This window comes from Colletotrichum phormii (genome assembly GCF_030913505.1).
Source record: "Colletotrichum phormii strain CBS 102054 chromosome Unknown BDP81scaffold_1, whole genome shotgun sequence".
NCBI classification, from domain to species: Eukaryota; Fungi; Ascomycota; class Sordariomycetes; order Glomerellales; family Glomerellaceae; genus Colletotrichum; species Colletotrichum phormii.
In genome coordinates, this window is record NW_026851443.1 from 3,204,802 (window position 1) to 3,220,792 (window position 15,991).

Here is a 15,991-nt window from a genome sequence, read left to right on the forward strand (position 1 = left end):
GGAGAAGGAATGCAAGTTACGGGCTTATCTTTCTTCCCCTTGGTCCAGCAACATCAATATTCGCATTAGACGGCTGCTTTGAGTTGAACAAGAAGGGGAGGTTAATTTTCCTCGCTATGTACACCCAGCATTATATCAATCGCAGTCTCCAACCACGGCAGGCCAAGACCATCCGACGTGTTGACAGACTTATACGAGGAACAGACTTTGGCTAGGATTTACGCTTATATACTTCACACCACACGTCTTCATCATCTTCTCCGCCTTATGGACCTCAAGACGAACATTGCAGCATGGCAAAACCAGAAGATGTGCGTGAGAAGGTTAATTTGACTTCTTGGATTATTCCGTCAGTCTATGTCTTTTGTCATTCAAATTTGTCTGCCCTGGATACATTTATATGAGACTCTTTGGTTCAAACCACTAAATCCATGGTCTGCCACATATGTCAGGGAACGGTGCTCAGGATATTATGCCCCTCGGGAGAGCGCGAGCACCAGGTATACAGTAAGAAAAGTGAGAAAGTAAAAAAGAAAACGCCCCCGTCCTACGCAGCAAGTACCTGCATTAGTCTTGCTGCCCCTCTCAGAAAGCCAGCAATGAGTCCTGAGGCCTGATGGAATAGTAAATCGTCAAGTAAGCGCCCTTCTTCTCGGAATAGGCGAATGAGATGTAAGAGTGCGTGCCTGTGGTCTTGCTCAGGTCCGAACGCGGGCTAATCAAACACGTCAGTCTCCAATTCGTGGCAGGTGCAGGAGTTTCACTTACAAGCAACGAGCCATGTCGTCTTGGTACTTCTCAGCGACGGCCCAGCCTCTGGAGCGGAACGCCTGCGCCAGGTTTGCGGAGATGACGGCGTCGCTGTCGGCGTACTGCCAGAGCGGCACGTATGCCTTCACCTCGGGCCACTCCGCGCCGGGCTTGAGCTCGAAGCCGTAGCAGATGCCCTTGTGGAGAGTATTCACCACCTTTGGCTCCTTGTTCCAATCATCGTCATGGGGTTCTGCCTCGTTGTGAAGCAGATGCCAAATGCCCTGAAGAATCTCGAGGCCCTTGAGCGTCGCCTCGTCCTTGATCTGGCCGCCGAGAGTCACCACGTTGCGGACGACGTTGAAGGCATTTGACCGTGTGCGAGCGTACACCTTGACGCGGGCCCCTTCGGCAGGGTCGATGCAATCCAGGGCAATCATTTCTACCGGAATAGCAAATGGGCAATTCTTGAAGTACTCCTCCGTAGCGTTGGCAGACTGGGAGAGGTCGGAGCCCCGTGGTGACAAGGTGCGGATCGCGTCAAACGTAACGTCTTCGGTCGAGGCACCCGTCGCGATGTGTTTGAGGACTGGGAAGAAGTATGCCTTGAAAACAGCCTTGCCGCCATCCAGGTCAAATGCGAGAAACGACGTTGGCGCGCGAGTCCCCTTGGGAAGTCTGGAGAGAGCCATCTCTGACTCGGCCTCCGTCAGGAATAGAGCGGACATGAACTGCTCAAACCACCGCGTGTCCACGCCATGAGATACCATACGCAAAGCAGGAAGGACGGCGGGGATGATCTTCTGTGCAAATGGGTCTGATGCTGAGCCGCCATGGCGACCCATGGGCTCGAATGAGAAGCGAATCGAAGAGGAGCCCGAGTCGGTGATGTTCCACGATGGCTCGAACGGAGAGCCGTCGGCGGTGAGTAGAGGTTTGGTCGGAGCCGTGGCCGGGTGAGGACCCATGCACGGGACGATGATCTCCGAGAGAAGCTGGAGGTGAGCGGCACGCTGAGCCGGCGTGTAAGAACCGGCAGCCTGCATGAAGGCGTCCAGAGTCTCGGCGCAACGAACATTCCAAAAGTCTTGGTCGGGCTTGTGAATGTAGATGGAGCCTTGTGCTGGGAGGCACAGGTCCTTTTCCTGTTTGGCCATGGCCCTAGGGGACAGGACTTCGGACTGACTGGAGGTCATGGGTGACCTCGGTGACCTCAGAGCTCTAGGAGAGAGCTGCAGAGGGAAGGGTGAACTAGGAGTGGCCGTGTAAGCGGACGCTGCCATAGTGGGAGCCATTGTTTTGTTGAGCTAATGCAGATATGGTATTAGAGAAGTGTTTGCGAGATGTGATTGTTCTTCGGTAACCCAAAATCAGAGAACGGGGAGATCGTCCAGGACATTATATCTCTGGTGCGGTACCTCCAGCCCATCAGAGCAACACACTCAGCTGCGATTGCCTCAAGCGGCTCTCCCAAGGCTGATTCTGAAACCGTCTGTCATCGCGCAGGTGGCTGGGTCGTTACGGCCTGCCGGTGCTCTGCAGGGACAACGGTAATCCAAGACTTTGGTGAAGACAGGATGGGGCCAACATCTGGACCCTGCTGAGGGCGTGGCAGTCCGGGGACGCATGGCTGCCAGTTGCGAGTGAACACTTCCTACCGAGTGAGGCTAGCCGTCTGGTAAGGTCGACGGGGAGGTTGTCCGCTGCCAAGAGCAAGTGAAGCAAAGGGGGTTCCCAGGCCGCCGGCCAGTTGCATTGAGAATACGGACACTCTCTTCCATGGTTCCCCCTCTGCCGGACTGCCATATTGGGCAACCAAACGAGAGGAACCCACTCAAAATCCGGTGGTGTGGTCCGGAGGCGTCAATCGGGACGTGAACTTGTCCACGACCATTTTGCGAGGAGAAAACGGGCCTCTGAGGGGCCCACGTCTCCTGGAGATATTTCGCATTCGTTCTTCGACCGGATAGAGCGTCTTTTCTGGCGCTGCTACCGAGTAAAAGTGGCTAAAGATGGCAGTATGCGTTTTATGACGAAGTACGCGGATGGAAACCATGGAACCCAACAGTGGTACTGTCAAATAAATCAGTCAAAATGCAAGCTGCGGGCTGCGGCTGCACATGGTAACTTACAGCTGCATGCTGGCATTTCTTTGCGGAAAGCACAGCTGCTGTCACAACCAGCAGGACTCGTGGCCAAGGCCGCAGTGTCAGTGTGTCGGTGAGGCGCAGATAGGAGAGAAACACCGCTTAACGCCGTCCTACGCAGTAGCAGCTTGGTGTGGTCTTGGCAGGTACCAGACATCGAGATAGACTCTTGAGCTTTGATCGCATCTTTCCTTGTTGAGCAAGTAAGCCAAGAAATCTTACCGGACACCCGGAGGAAAGAAAACAAAATGGATGATGCTTTTCGAGACGAGGGGTGTGTGAGAAGCTTCGAAACCTGGCTTCCCTGGAAGAATGGAAGATGAGATGAAAGGTCCACCCTCGGGCATCTCCCTACTGAGAAGGACATGGCTGGAGAAAGTCTGGCTTCTAGCTTCCGCAGAGGGGCGCACTAGACAAGGGTATCGGTTCAACCTGCAAAAAGAATGCAACCTGATGACAGCTTTCGGGAGACTCATGCGGGAAGAACTCAATGCGGAAGATACAGCTGTTGTTGGGGATGACCGGTGGCCTCGAATTCGGGAAAGCAAGCGAAAGGTTGCATCCAATGCCCGTTAAGCAGTCGGACTATCATTTTGGAAACTGTGTAAATCAAATGGGTGGGTTACGGAAAATTGTTTCGGCCGGCCGGATTTTCGTGGAATGCAGATTTTACCTCTCCTTCGCGAGAACTTGTCACGTCAGGAGGAGGGATAGTTCCGGCTTGATTCAACGACAGAAACCCAATCCAAGGCGGCCTGCCAACTTGCTTTTTCCCGCGTGGCTTCATGGAAATTAGGAAACCTCGGAGGGAGCTGCTAGGCCGGCTCGTTGTCCTGTGCATGTAATTCAGTGAGAGAAGGGGAAACGCAGGCGCACTTGCCCACGGCCCGAGGCCACGCGGGAGACAAGGGAGAGGAAGGGCCATATTTGCTCGAAGCTAACAAGTCGGAAAATGCTTGTGATCCTCTCTCTACCCATCGCCCCAATCCGAGCCCAGTGTGTTCGCATGTTTGAACCCGTGAGGATATAGTATAGAAGAAAGTCCCATTTAGATAAGAAGCCAGACGTGCGGAAGAGATGTGATGTGCTATCCATTATAACGAAGTAGATTTTGCAGAGTTACCTAGTCTGGAGAAGGATATCAAATCAAGCGTCCGGATGAGCATAATTTCTTTGAATCTGCCTGCCGAGAAAGAGTCCAGCAGTTCGTGGCCGAGGTCTCCTGCAGACCTGTAGAGCGCGAGCTTACGCTCTGAGGATATTGTCTGCGGGTTTCTGCGGTGACATCACGCCGCAGCGTCGTCTTCTGTGCTTGGGTAGGAGGAACGCTCTGGTTACTGAGATGGAGGCCTTCCATGCTATGACTTGTCTGTGGCTGTATCATCTCATACTTCTCGTGTTCCTTACTCTATAGAAGCAGAGAAGTGGACTGTGGGCTGAGATAGAACTCGAATGGGCAGAGTGCTGCGAGGGATACTGCTGACTTAGGTAATCGAAAGGCAATGCCGACGCCGTGTGGCCGTTCAATTTCCTTCGAGGTGGACGCTTTCTCCTTCAAAAGAACCATTTTTTCCGACCATCATCTAGCAATCCGAGGAATCCCCCGGGCCGCATGTTGCGATACATTTAGTTATGCCGAAATCATCCATGGTGTCCTAGGGCCACCCAGTTGTTGTATTTGTCCCAGATATTGGCCAGTTGTAAGTAAGCATGTCGTTACTGTGTCTTATTACGTTGGAGCCAAGGCATGCAACCCAATTTTGAACTCCAGATCAAGCATTTTTGGTTACTCGGCCAAAGAATCTCATCTCAGCGCTACATACAGTGCTCGATTCTCAAATCGACCTAGCCTCGATCCTTCAAACGATAGAGCAATTACACGAAGCAAGAAGCTTGGATTTGCCATCTTTTTACAGGCGGCACAAGAATTGAAGGTCTGAATATCAGGAATGTTGACGCCAAGATCTCCAGTTAGCTTAAGGATGTCTTACAGTTGAACTCTCAACAACGGGCTTGAATTCCTGAGTAATTGATGAGCCGCTCTGGATCCAATCACACGTCTCTGTGAGAACGTGTCTGAACTGGATCCATGGTATTTGGGCTGAAAGGCCGAGACAGCCACGCCGCCTCATTGTCATCTCAGATCTAAACTTGCGTGCCATACCTGCCCCTTCTCCCTTTGACCAAGCTGGGGACTGGTGATGATCGTTACCTAGTGAATAAGCCTCATGGTTTCAACAGAGTGAAACCCTCGGTTCACTCGGATAATTAACAACACTGCCCACACGATTCTATTGCAATCATAAAACATAGTATCTGCTCCTTTTGTTTGAATATGTAAATTTCAAGGTCCCATCGCCTGCTGTGCTGCAAGTGCTTACATTATCATTTTTGAGTCCTCCAGACGAGACTGTCGATCAATGATGCCCTCTTTTTGGCCAACAGTCTTCTTCGCCCTCAGCTATGCCTTCAACGGCGTGCTCGGTCAGGGGACTGCATACAATGTTCCGCCCATGGCGTACCGGGGATGCGGTATGCTATACAATACCGCGGCGATTGTTGTAGCACGAATCGGGGCCGACAATGGGCCAATTGTTTGCCAAAAATTTATGCATAGCTAATAGCAGGGAATTCACTCTCCTTCGCGATACAAATTGCTACTGCTCTATAAATGGGTTCGATATCAGATTCGTTGACACGGTTGGCGTTGTTGATAGCAACTGCAACTATGTTTGCGGCGAGACTCCTCCCCAGGGTTCTCCGAATGCAAACTGTGGTGGAAATACGGGAAATCAACTCTTGTATTCTGTTTATGGCACGAGAGCGGTGCCCGTCGGCTTGTCGTCTTCTTCCTCGTCGACCACCTCTACCACGTCCTCAACCTCATCTTCATCGTCCACATCCTCCCCTTCGTCCTCATCCACCTCGACGACTTCAACCTCGTCCGACTCTTCCACGTCCACTACTACGTCTACCTCATCTTCGTCATTTTCATCATCATCCTCCACCTCTTCTTCAACGTCAACGTCATCGTCATCCTCATCCTCATCCTCATCCTCATCCTCATCCTCATCCTCATCCTCATCCTCATCCTCATCCTCATCCTCATCCTCATCCTCATCCTCATCCTCATCCTCATCCTCATCCTCATCCTCATCCTCATCCTCATCCTCATCCTCATCCTCATCCTCATCCTCATCCTCATCCTCACCCTCTTCTTCCTCGACTGACTCTGCCTCGTCCTCTTCTACGTCGCCTGTATCTTCCTCGACAACATCTTCGACATCCATCTCCTCTACGTCCTCCTCATCAACATCAGGCACTCCGCTGACATCACCTTCGACAACGGTATCCTCGTCACTATCGATCACATCCACACCCTCATCCTCATCGACAGGGACCACTTCATCTTCCTCCCCCTCTTCCTCCAGCACTACTTCCATGAGCACCTCGCCTACAGGTTCGCTTAGCAGCACTCCATCTTCTAACACTACTACATCAAGTTCGCCAATAAGTACCACAGTCACAACACCCGTGACCTCAAACACCATCTCAGGTTCATCAAGCACCAGCGGCTCTTCTACCAGTCTTACAACACCTAGTTCTGTTTCCACCAATGCATCAGGAAGTCTCTCAAGTTCGACTTCTACTTCATCAACCCAATCATCATCTCCGAGCTCCACCTCCTCGTCGACAAGTCAAGTCTCGACAACTAGTTCCTCGACGAATAGCCAAGTCACCAATTCCATCAGCACCCCGAGTGAAACTGCAACAAGCTCCCTATCTAGCTCAGTAGGATCGCAAACACAATCGGGTACAACCAGCACCTCATCTTCCTCAACATCATCATCAACCTCGAGTGCATCTACAACAAGCTCTCCTGTTCTAGGAGAGCTCTTTCTTCTCACTGTCTTGCCGCCATCTACTACGTCTACCGTATGAAGTTCGCACGGCTCTCCAGTAGCATTCAGGGGAAGATAGTTGGGCGGTCTTTTTGTAGTGAATTTTTACGGAACTGATTGTCCGAGGCCTAGAGATATTTGACGTATGTCCATCAGGTTTGGCGCATCATTCGTGATGATCGCCAAAAGTTGGACGCTATTGATTGTGTGTGACTCATTAATGATATACAAAGATATGGCCAGGCACTAGCTTGCTCGGCATCTTGAAGAACAAGAAGCAATCAACTCCTCTTTCCAATATCGTGCTCCTACAGTGGCCCACCCGTCGTCCTCCACCAAGGTACGATGAAGAGAGGTACTAACATGCCGAATGAACTCACCGGAATCTGGTATCATGAGATACCATGTTTACTTGTATTTCCTCCCGCCAGATCGCCAACTTCTTGATCGCAACATGTCTCAAGAGCATCAATGTGGACAATGGCTGTCGAGTCCGATGGCTGACTAAATCCCGCATGTGGATCGTTGTTTGCCCTTGCTAGCGCAAGCGAGCCCGCACATTGTAGATACATATTGGCTATTTCCAAGCCGTTTGAACACAAGCATCTGTAGTGTAGTGGTTATCATCCTTGCCTTCCATTCTTCAGACTGAATAGCAAGGGACCCGATTTCGATTATCGGCGGATGCATACAGACCACATTTCTCTTTTGTCACCGGAGACTCTGTTTTTGTATCTTGAGTTGAGTCTCAAGAGACAAGTAAACATGTACGGCAATATTTTTGTCTCCCATGCAATCTGGAAATGCAGTAAGAGTGCTTTCAAAAGGCTTTCTAGATTTACGTGTTGCATCGTATTGCTGCGAGTTCAGACTGTCCTGCTCTGAGGTCCACGCATCTCCCGTGTCGCCCACCATTCATTCTGGTAGACTCATCACTCATCCATGTTTTTACTCTGTATGCTTTACCACCAACTAACCCGTCTGGAGAGTACCTAAACACGACCAGTGCTCCATCAAGGTAACATGTACACAGCTCTGCTGGACAACTCAGCTCAGACCAGGAAATATTGAACATGGGTTCCAACCGCCCCCTTTCCATCCCGGGACATAGAAGCCAATTGAGCTCAGCTCTAGACTATCTGCTGTTGCAGCTGCGGTGGGCTCAGGCAGAGCCGCAACTATGCTTTTGCGACTTTGACTCTGACTGGACATAAGTCCAATTCATCAACCAGAAAGCAACTTTGAAGCTGCTCTATCTCTTGGTCTCTTGTGTCTGTAGTCAGTGTATTAGGTAGTTGGGGGAAGCACAACAATGGGTGTATTGCTCTACAGCTAGTTTTTTTCCCTCCCTCCAAAGAGCTTCTGTTAGACGTGAAAGACCCAGACCCACAGATGTAAGCAGCACCGAGAAACAATCCGGAGCTCTCCGGCCCGGATCCAAGACCATTCGCATGTAGCAATATGGCGCGCTGCTATGAGTGTGACTAGACATCTTCATCGCTTATATCAGGGAAGAGAACTCGGACGATGGCCTTCCAGACTGTCGTCGAAAGCCTCAACGACCAAAGACATAAGGGCCAGAGTTCCGTAAAGCCAAAGAGCTGGAGAGACGTGGCTATGGCTGGGGCCGTGACATTCAGCTAGTCCCTCAGCTACCGCTGACAGGAACCAAGATCGTGGTCACTAGACTCGTGGCGATAGTTTCAAAAGATACCATGCATAAGCCACCTTGGCCACTTCCAATTGTACCAGTCCTGCTCCATCCTCTAGTCTCTCAAAAGCGTGTGTTTCTCTGATTTGACAAGTACGTAGGCTCGTGTCTTTCAACGGTGCCGGACCCGTCTCTATTGCCTACACCAGTCCGATTCCGCAGGCCAGTCGTGGTACAGCTCTAATCAGACTCCAGTGAAAAAGAACACTGACGCCCGCAACTGCCACTGCTCTTACATCTGAACCCTTGTAAAACAGTTCAGCCCAAATCGTAAGTCCCACACGCCTAAAACTAACACTTGCAAAAAAAAAAAAAAAAAAAAAAAAAAAAAAGTCCCGAATGTCTGCTTCTATCCCGGAAGTGTAACCAAAGCTTCTTACTAAAAGCAACCCATGTACGATGAGTCAAGGTGATAGTAGCCGACCCAAGTCCCTGCCTGATCTGCCCTCATGAAGCTGATTTCAACACTGCTTCGAAGAGCAAAACCTTGGCTAGATTATCACCAACATGTTCGGACTGGCGTTTGTGATATCGCCAACCCAACTCTAAGCACGTTACACGAATACACCATCTTGTATCCTGGGCCAAAACCCACATATCCTCCCGCAGTATACTTCCTCATTCCCCCCTCTAGGCTGACGCTAACGCGTCAGCAAGCTACAGAAGGTTCCCAACCAGGATCATGAAGAGAAGTTTGTCCTCGGACTTATTCTCAAGGAGATCCAGCAGTTGACTCGGGTCAAATTATTGACTCATTGGCTTTTTAGGAAGGAAAGCAGCCCACGGGAGGCATATCCCAGCTCATCCGGACCGAAAAGGAAATTATAGCGCATCCAGTGTCCGTATCCGTACCTACTCGACTCGGCAGTGTGGGATACCGAGATAAGGAATCAGAGGCCCGTCTGCATGACTAGTTATACCAGACCCATTCGCCAAGACTGAAGAAATTGATCAAGGTTGCTTGGAGCTTGCTTGAGGAAGGCAACTACTTCTAGGCTTCTTGTTACATACCAACCGTTTCGATCAGAGACTGGACAAGACATTGGCATGACATTCGAATCAAGTCAGAGGAACACAAGAGAAGTAGAAAAGCAGGAAGGAGAGAAAAGAACGCTGGTTGTACATCAAGTCTTCGTCTCTGCATTGCTAATCAAGTCCAGTACATTTGTCTTCACGAGCCTGCCAATCCGTATGCCGATGCACAGTCACGCGGTCCAGAGTCACCCATGCAAGACAAAGCTTCACGCCGCAACGAAAACCACGCAGCCCAGCAAAGTCTCCCTGTTCTCCCGTAGGACAGCAGACCTCCTTACTGGAAAGGGAATGTGGAGAACGCTCTCGCCGCCGCCGAAATGTCGTCAAACTTCGGAAGTGCGTCCAGCAGCGGACTTGTCCCCACCCCCGTCCGGAAGGTCGGACGCGGGTTCGCGTTCCCACCCCCACAATCCCGGAGGGGCATCCGGGAACGGGTTGGACGGGCTGGGCTAGCATGCTAGGAATGGTAAGCTGCGCCAAGCCGTCAGCCGTTGTGTTTCTCTGCCCACATTCCCTCTCCTGTCAGCCGGGATTCTCAGCTGTGCGTCCTCCGGGCCGCAAAGCAGTTGAACATTGGAAACTCTTTCTTATTTTTCATCCAATGAAAGCAAGCCCTGAACACATGTCGAGGAAGGACGTGCTCCAGCCTTCAACAGCAACCTAACCCCACGACATTAGGGCCGATACCTCGATCAAGATATAGCGGCTGCGATCACAGAACCTTCTTTCTGTCTTCCTCTCTTTCGCATCACCCTTACGCCCGCTGTAGCCTGCTCTTCACCAGGAAGGCGGGGCGGACACAAGGAGCGGCATACTGTGGTCATTTAGCCTATCTGTGAGCTCGGCTGGGTAAATCATCATGCGATAGACGCTCCATGAGGGAAGCGGCTGAAGCGGCTACGGCCGGCTTCCCCGTTCCAACACTTACACCCGATGGAACATGCGAGGCCTGAGCTGCACCCTTGAATCCCACGATAAGCCCTACGGTAGGGCTGTCGCTGGCTATGCGGGCGCCATGTCGGCGGCAGCCAGCCCTTGGGTATTCCCAGGGCCAATCAGTGATGTGCGGTAGTCTTCTGAATCCCACGACGGCGGAGGAATGTTGTTGGACGGAAGCTGGGGCTGAGCTGGAGATACCAACGGGGTGTGATTCTGTGGCTGACTGCGCCTGATGCGGCCACCCTAGAGCGTGTTTTCCCGGCAACTTGCAGCACTTACGCTTGCTTGAGAGATAAACTCATGCGATCCAAAGTGTGGCCGGGTCGGTATTCTTCTTGTGAGACTCGATGACTGTCGTTGGAATTCAAAGTGACAGCAATGGCCGTAGCGGCCTTCAGTGCCTTTGGACGGCATTGCTGGCCCGACAGGGACTTTTCAAGCTCCAAGGTTCCGTATGCCCGTTGACGGCACTGCAGATGAGAAACATTCCCAAAGGTGCTCTGGGATCGCAAGATCGACAACATTCCACAGACAGGCAGCCATAAGCCTTGGTCAGCGATCTCTAAATTTATGTGAGAAATGTATAAGCTTAAAGTGACGCGGGATTTTTTTTCCTTCCGAATGGACGAATCGATACGTTCGGGAATAGGCGCAATCCTTTTGCCACTGAGCTCATGGCCTCTCTTCGTCGTTGTTTCGAGCTGTCGATCATGGTGAGAGGGTTGGGAGACAAACATCCGAGGATCTTCGACGTTTTTTTCCCGCATAGCCGCTCGCCTTCTGAGCCGCATAGTTTGATCTCTGATCGGTTGTCCGTCGGGAGGCATACGACGTTGACGATGCTACCGTGGCTGACTGAGAACAGTGCTCAGATGCGAAGCAACAGGATGAGTCTGCGAGCCTGGCTGATCGTTCGATTACGATGGAAAGTTCTGGCAGGTTCATCCCTCGAGACGGCATTCGACCTGCCGTCCAGTGTACCGTGCCCACCCCGCGTGCAACGAGCCGAGACCCGGTCAATCAGTGAATCGAGGGGTGGCTTTGTGCCACTAAGACTGTGTAGTCGGAGATACAGCCCGGTCTACAACGATGATTAGAGTTTGAAGGTCGCCGTTTCAATGGGTTGTCCAACACCGACGAGTCTGTGTCAGATTTTCTAGTTACCAACAGAGTTTTGCTGAGCAGCCGCCTTCGGCACTACCGCGGCCAAATCAATCGACGTTGCTCACGTCTGGGCTGTGGACATCGCATGACTATGCATTGGCATTGTGCGGGTATCCAGTGACTTCAGCCTTACGCGAGCCGCTTGGATTCATTGGCGACAACACGGGTACCCGTTTGCACCCCCGCTGCCACGCTGGATTCTCTTTGTAGATATCCTTGGAACGGTCTGTAATGCTGGGATAATTATCATGGGAAAAGCGTCGACCACACGGATCTAAGCCAGCCAGTAGCGGTGAAAGCTTTGGTTGCATTGCTGAAGGAGTCGTTCGAGGCAGGGGAGCTGGATCGGCACACGTACAATGTAAGCTTTGCTAGGTTCAGTCCTGGATCCAGCGTCTGAGCTATGCGCAACAGACCCTCGGACGAGACGAATGAGACAAGACGTTCTGCTCTTGGAGAAGATCTGACCAGGGAATTGCTATTTCTTTTCTTGGTGGTCCAGGAGTTTGCCGACTGGCAAGGGCATTTGTGCTTTCACCATGTCGTTAGAAGTGATGCTGCTACCCTGAATGTCTCTTTTCTGTGTGTGGATGAGGGTGCCATTCGAGACAGAACAAGTGGGAGAACGGCGAGAAAGCTATGGCGTATTCTGGTTTTAAAGAGTGGCCTCCGCCATTCGTACACATCGAGCCTCGTCCGCCAGAGCTACAGGCACCCAGCAGTGCTTCTTCTGGGCATCTGGTTGGAACGCCTGAGCTGGGTTTACAAGAAGCACCGATGAAGTAAGTGTATCGCTGATTATTTGTTGGCCTCGCAGTATGCAACGAATCCAGGATGTACTAGGGGCAGATACGGTGGTGGAAGGGATCACTGGGCCGGGTTTGAGGCCTCAGCCGCCATAGACTCTTGTAGATCATTTCCAGCAATGGGGTTTGGTAGATGCCCATGGTGAAGTTTGAATAGCAGGAGCGGTGAATCGTCCGATGTTTCCGATGGGCGTTGCTCACTTCTTCGGCTGATCTGGCCGTGGAGCCACAGCCTGCCTTCCAGAAAGAGATGACGCAGCGGTCTTGAGTCAGGAGGTTTGACGGCATAGTTGACTACTCCAAGTGTCCAGATAGAGTCCAGACTTGGGTTCACGAAAACGAGGCCAAGACACAGACGGGGCGAGACTGAGAGGAGAGGGGGTCATCGTCGTAGGTGCGTGTTGCGGTAAAACGGAGGGAGGGCGGCCGGCGGACGGCTAAGACGGCTGGGTACGGGTTCCTGTGAAGGCAACACTTCCATGCAACGGGAAGCTCGAGTCGCGGTTGATGCCCCCAGGGATGTTGGAGATTTGCTTGCGCTGGCACGCTGCGGAGTCTCTGGTTGCGAAGTGGAGTTGCTGTCCGCCGGGGATCCGTCTCGGTGCCCTGGTGTGCCCGTCCGGACCTATCCAAGTTTCCGAGAAGTTTCCGAGAAAATAGATCAGGTCGCCGAAAGAAATGGCATAGTGATTGTGGATGGCCAAAAACAATCAGCCTGGCACGTCTGAGCTGGATTGCGGGAGAGTCTTGTGACGAGGTTGGAGATAGTGGGTAGCAGCAGATCCATCGAAAGAAGAGATGACGAAGATGATGGTCACGAAGGTCTGGAAAAAGTCTGATTAGCCTGGAAGATGCAGTAGGACAGTTCATCTCGGATGTTGCTCGACAGGCAACGTCAACATGGAGAGTTGAGGCATAAGACGGCAGGTTACAGTTGTAAGTTGGTGAGGGGAAAAGGACGGGAGGTACCTCGAGGCGCAACGCTGTTGCCGTAGGGGAGCCCATAGTTGCTGGGAAATAGCTGTGTGACCTGAGTCTGTGAGTCTGTAAGGTGCGGTAGGGTCGGCCAGGTTGCATTTGCTCGGGCAGGCGGCGCAGCCATAGGGCCATTGGATTTAACTTTCTTGGTGGGCAGAGGCAGAGCTGCATACATGACCGGTGAGGAGGGAGGATACCCTTGCCGGAGGTCATGCAGAAACGGGAAACGAACGCCGTGGACCTGAAGCCCCCCCGTGGACCCCGGTGGCACCCCCCGGACGAAGTGTTTGTCTGGAAGATCGATGCGATGCGATGCAGTGCAGTGCTGAGCTGCAAGGCTGGTGCTGGTGCCGGTTGCCAGTGCGCCAACGTCTCGAGAAGGGGGTACGTGAGCAACAGGTAGATGAAGGAGCTTGCAGTGGATGGAGACAGGGAAGGGGGAAAAACAATCAAGGTGTTGCGAAGAGAAGAAAGCACAACAATGGAACAAGTGTCGTAAGTTGTAAGCATACACGCATACGGATACCTAGAGGTGTGTAGGTACTCCGTACTCTGTTGAATGAGCGAGGGAGTTGAGGCTGTCTCGGAGAGAGCATCCGTTCCCACGCACTTGGGCAGGAGAGGAAAGGTCCCATCTACTTCAGGGCTCGGTATGGAGCCAGCCAAGCCGGAATGTACCTCAACTCGCCCTGTCTTGGAATCTGGAACTTGTTGGCCCTGTCAGCTGCTGCCTATCCCAGACCTGCCAGGCCCAGGTGGCAGGAGGAAGAGGAGGAGCGCCCGGCGGCATGGCCCGCTGCGAAATCCAAGGGGCGCCTCAGACTACCTTCTTAGCACCTTAGTTAGGTACGGGGTACATTGGTAAGAAGACTACTGGTAGGTCACTCGAGGGTACGCTTCCCATGTGCCTGCTGCTTCATGTTTTTTTGCTTGGTGTATCTTGCTTGAAGCTTGAACAACCTAATCCAAGGGAGGAGGAACCAGGAGATGCTCAATTGCTGTGTGTTGATGAGGCAAGCACGGGACGGACGTATTTGCTCCCGGCCACCACTTCTCTCACTCTCTCCTGCTGTGTGCGGCAAGGTACTTTACGGATTATGGATCACGGAGCTTTAGACTTTAGACTTTAACGCCTCCATCATTCACATCCCCGGCGTCTCGTTGGCAACTTGGCATCACGGAGTCACGGATCAACTACAGACACCAGCTAATAATACGAATCCCAATTTCTACGAATACTTTTCCTTGAACAGGCGTCTTGTTGATTACACTCGCATCGAATCGATAGATCGGTCTGGATCAATACACCAATTTCTGCCCAACAAATTATTTCCGCTTGGCCCGGTCTCATTCCATCTACCTGATCCCATCGTCGCCATCTAATCCCAAGTGTCATCTATTCATGCCCAGTGTAGGTAAACAACAAATGACTGGTTCACACAGTCCACCTAGAGTACTGCGTCAGTGTGTCGACACTCGACAGGAAAACGTCCCTTACTATTAGTCTTGGACTTGGACCGACTGATCAGGCCAGTTCCACCAACAAGTGCCAACTCTGTCCAGGGATCGGCCATCTGTCAATACTCTGCTCCAACCAACAAACTTGGATTCGGGGTTTGTTTGCTTCATCGACAGCAGCCTTATCCCCGCTGTCACTCCAACGAGGGGCGAGAGGGAGGGAGGGCTGGAGCGAGACCCTTCGTCTCTCAACTCAGACGAGTCACGAACGACGTCAAGGAGTCCCCCAAGCTTTCTGGGGACTGACTGCCCGGACCACGTGCAGCCACCAGAAGCCTGAAGGTACCTACGGATGGTGATTCTGTACGAATGGACAAATAGAGTCTGAGATGTTGCTCAACATCATCGGCCTGTCCAACCTATTGGATGACCCTCTCCCTCGTACACCCACTTCCGATTCGTTTTGACCTCGCCGGATAGGTAGGTACCTTATGCTGGCTGCTCTCCAGACTGGGACCGACCTCCTTAGGTTTGGTTATGTCACACCTCGACTCGTCCCGACCTGGGTTTCCCAACTTCATGACATCAGAAGAGAAGCCCGAGAAATCAAACGCAAAGAGATTGCCCTGAGTCCGAGTCTGCCTGCATTGCTGTGTATATCCATCCTTACTTCGTACACATGCCCCGGCGGACTTTGAGCCAGCACCAGCACTCCGGCCACACAATGTCCATCCAGTCTCGAAAGCGATACCCTAACAACTAAGACTGACCAGTTCACTTGGCAAAGACGCGCGAACGCAAACTGCCATTGCTTTTCATCCGGACATCGTTGCTCGTCCTATCCATCTCAAGTCCCTGAGGTCACCGCACTTGTTGATCGTCATCACATATGCCTCGGGTGCCAATAACCCTTTAAAAGAGGCATCCCTAGACACCCGACGTCTATCGTCCCGTGCCTGTCTATATCCGTACCTACTTACTCACTCGATCTGCAAGTCTACAACCACCATCTTCCATTTGGCATTTGCACCACACCAGGCATACCTACACACAAAAGATCCAAAACCGACTCCCATCCACTGCACGCTAGCGGCACTGAGA

General features: G+C 52.0%; 3 protein-coding genes and 1 non-coding gene across 4 annotated transcripts; 2 read left to right on the plus strand and 2 right to left on the minus strand.

Moving 5' to 3' along the window:
* Positions 1-585: 585 nt before the first annotated feature.
* Positions 586-2,033, minus strand: BDP81DRAFT_305975 (aromatic prenyltransferase; the record flags this gene model as incomplete). The annotated part of the gene is made up of 2 exons (XM_060583228.1): positions 586-715; positions 769-2,033. The coding sequence occupies 2 exons, from the start codon at positions 2,031-2,033 to the stop codon at positions 586-588; spliced, it is 1,395 nt and encodes a 464-aa protein (XP_060452094.1).
* Positions 2,034-2,481: 448 nt separating this feature from the next.
* BDP81DRAFT_14580 (uncharacterized protein) lies at positions 2,482-3,368 on the minus strand. The gene is made up of 2 exons (XM_060581890.1): positions 2,883-3,368; positions 2,482-2,823 (listed from the first exon to the last, which is right to left on the minus strand). Exons 1-2 carry the CDS (start codon positions 3,262-3,264, stop codon positions 2,585-2,587), a joined length of 621 nt encoding a protein of 206 aa, XP_060452095.1. The 5' UTR covers positions 3,265-3,368; the 3' UTR covers positions 2,482-2,584.
* Positions 3,369-6,048: 2,680 nt separating this feature from the next.
* BDP81DRAFT_414054 (uncharacterized protein) lies at positions 6,049-7,091 on the plus strand. Its single transcript, XM_060589331.1, has one exon. The coding sequence runs from the start codon at positions 6,339-6,341 to the stop codon at positions 6,837-6,839; it is 501 nt and encodes a 166-aa protein (XP_060452096.1). The 5' UTR covers positions 6,049-6,338; the 3' UTR covers positions 6,840-7,091.
* Positions 7,092-7,401: 310 nt separating this feature from the next.
* BDP81DRAFT_t7 lies at positions 7,402-7,488 on the plus strand. Its single transcript has one exon. It is a non-coding gene; the product is annotated as a tRNA-Gly (tRNA).
* Positions 7,489-15,991: the final 8,503 nt, after the last annotated feature.

Bases quoted from the DNA above. Each gene is read 5' to 3' on its own strand.
- BDP81DRAFT_14580 (XM_060581890.1), bottom strand. From the start codon at position 3,264: ATGTCCTTCTCAGTAGGGAGATGCCCGAGGGTGGACCTTTCATCTCAT. The intron at 2,824-2,882 runs GTAAGTTACCAT...TTTATTTGACAG, and splicing joins AGAAATGCCAGCATGCAGCT to TACCACTGTTGGGTTCCATG.
- BDP81DRAFT_414054 (XM_060589331.1), top strand. From the start codon at position 6,339: ATGAGCACCTCGCCTACAGGTTCGCTTAGCAGCACTCCATCTTCTAAC.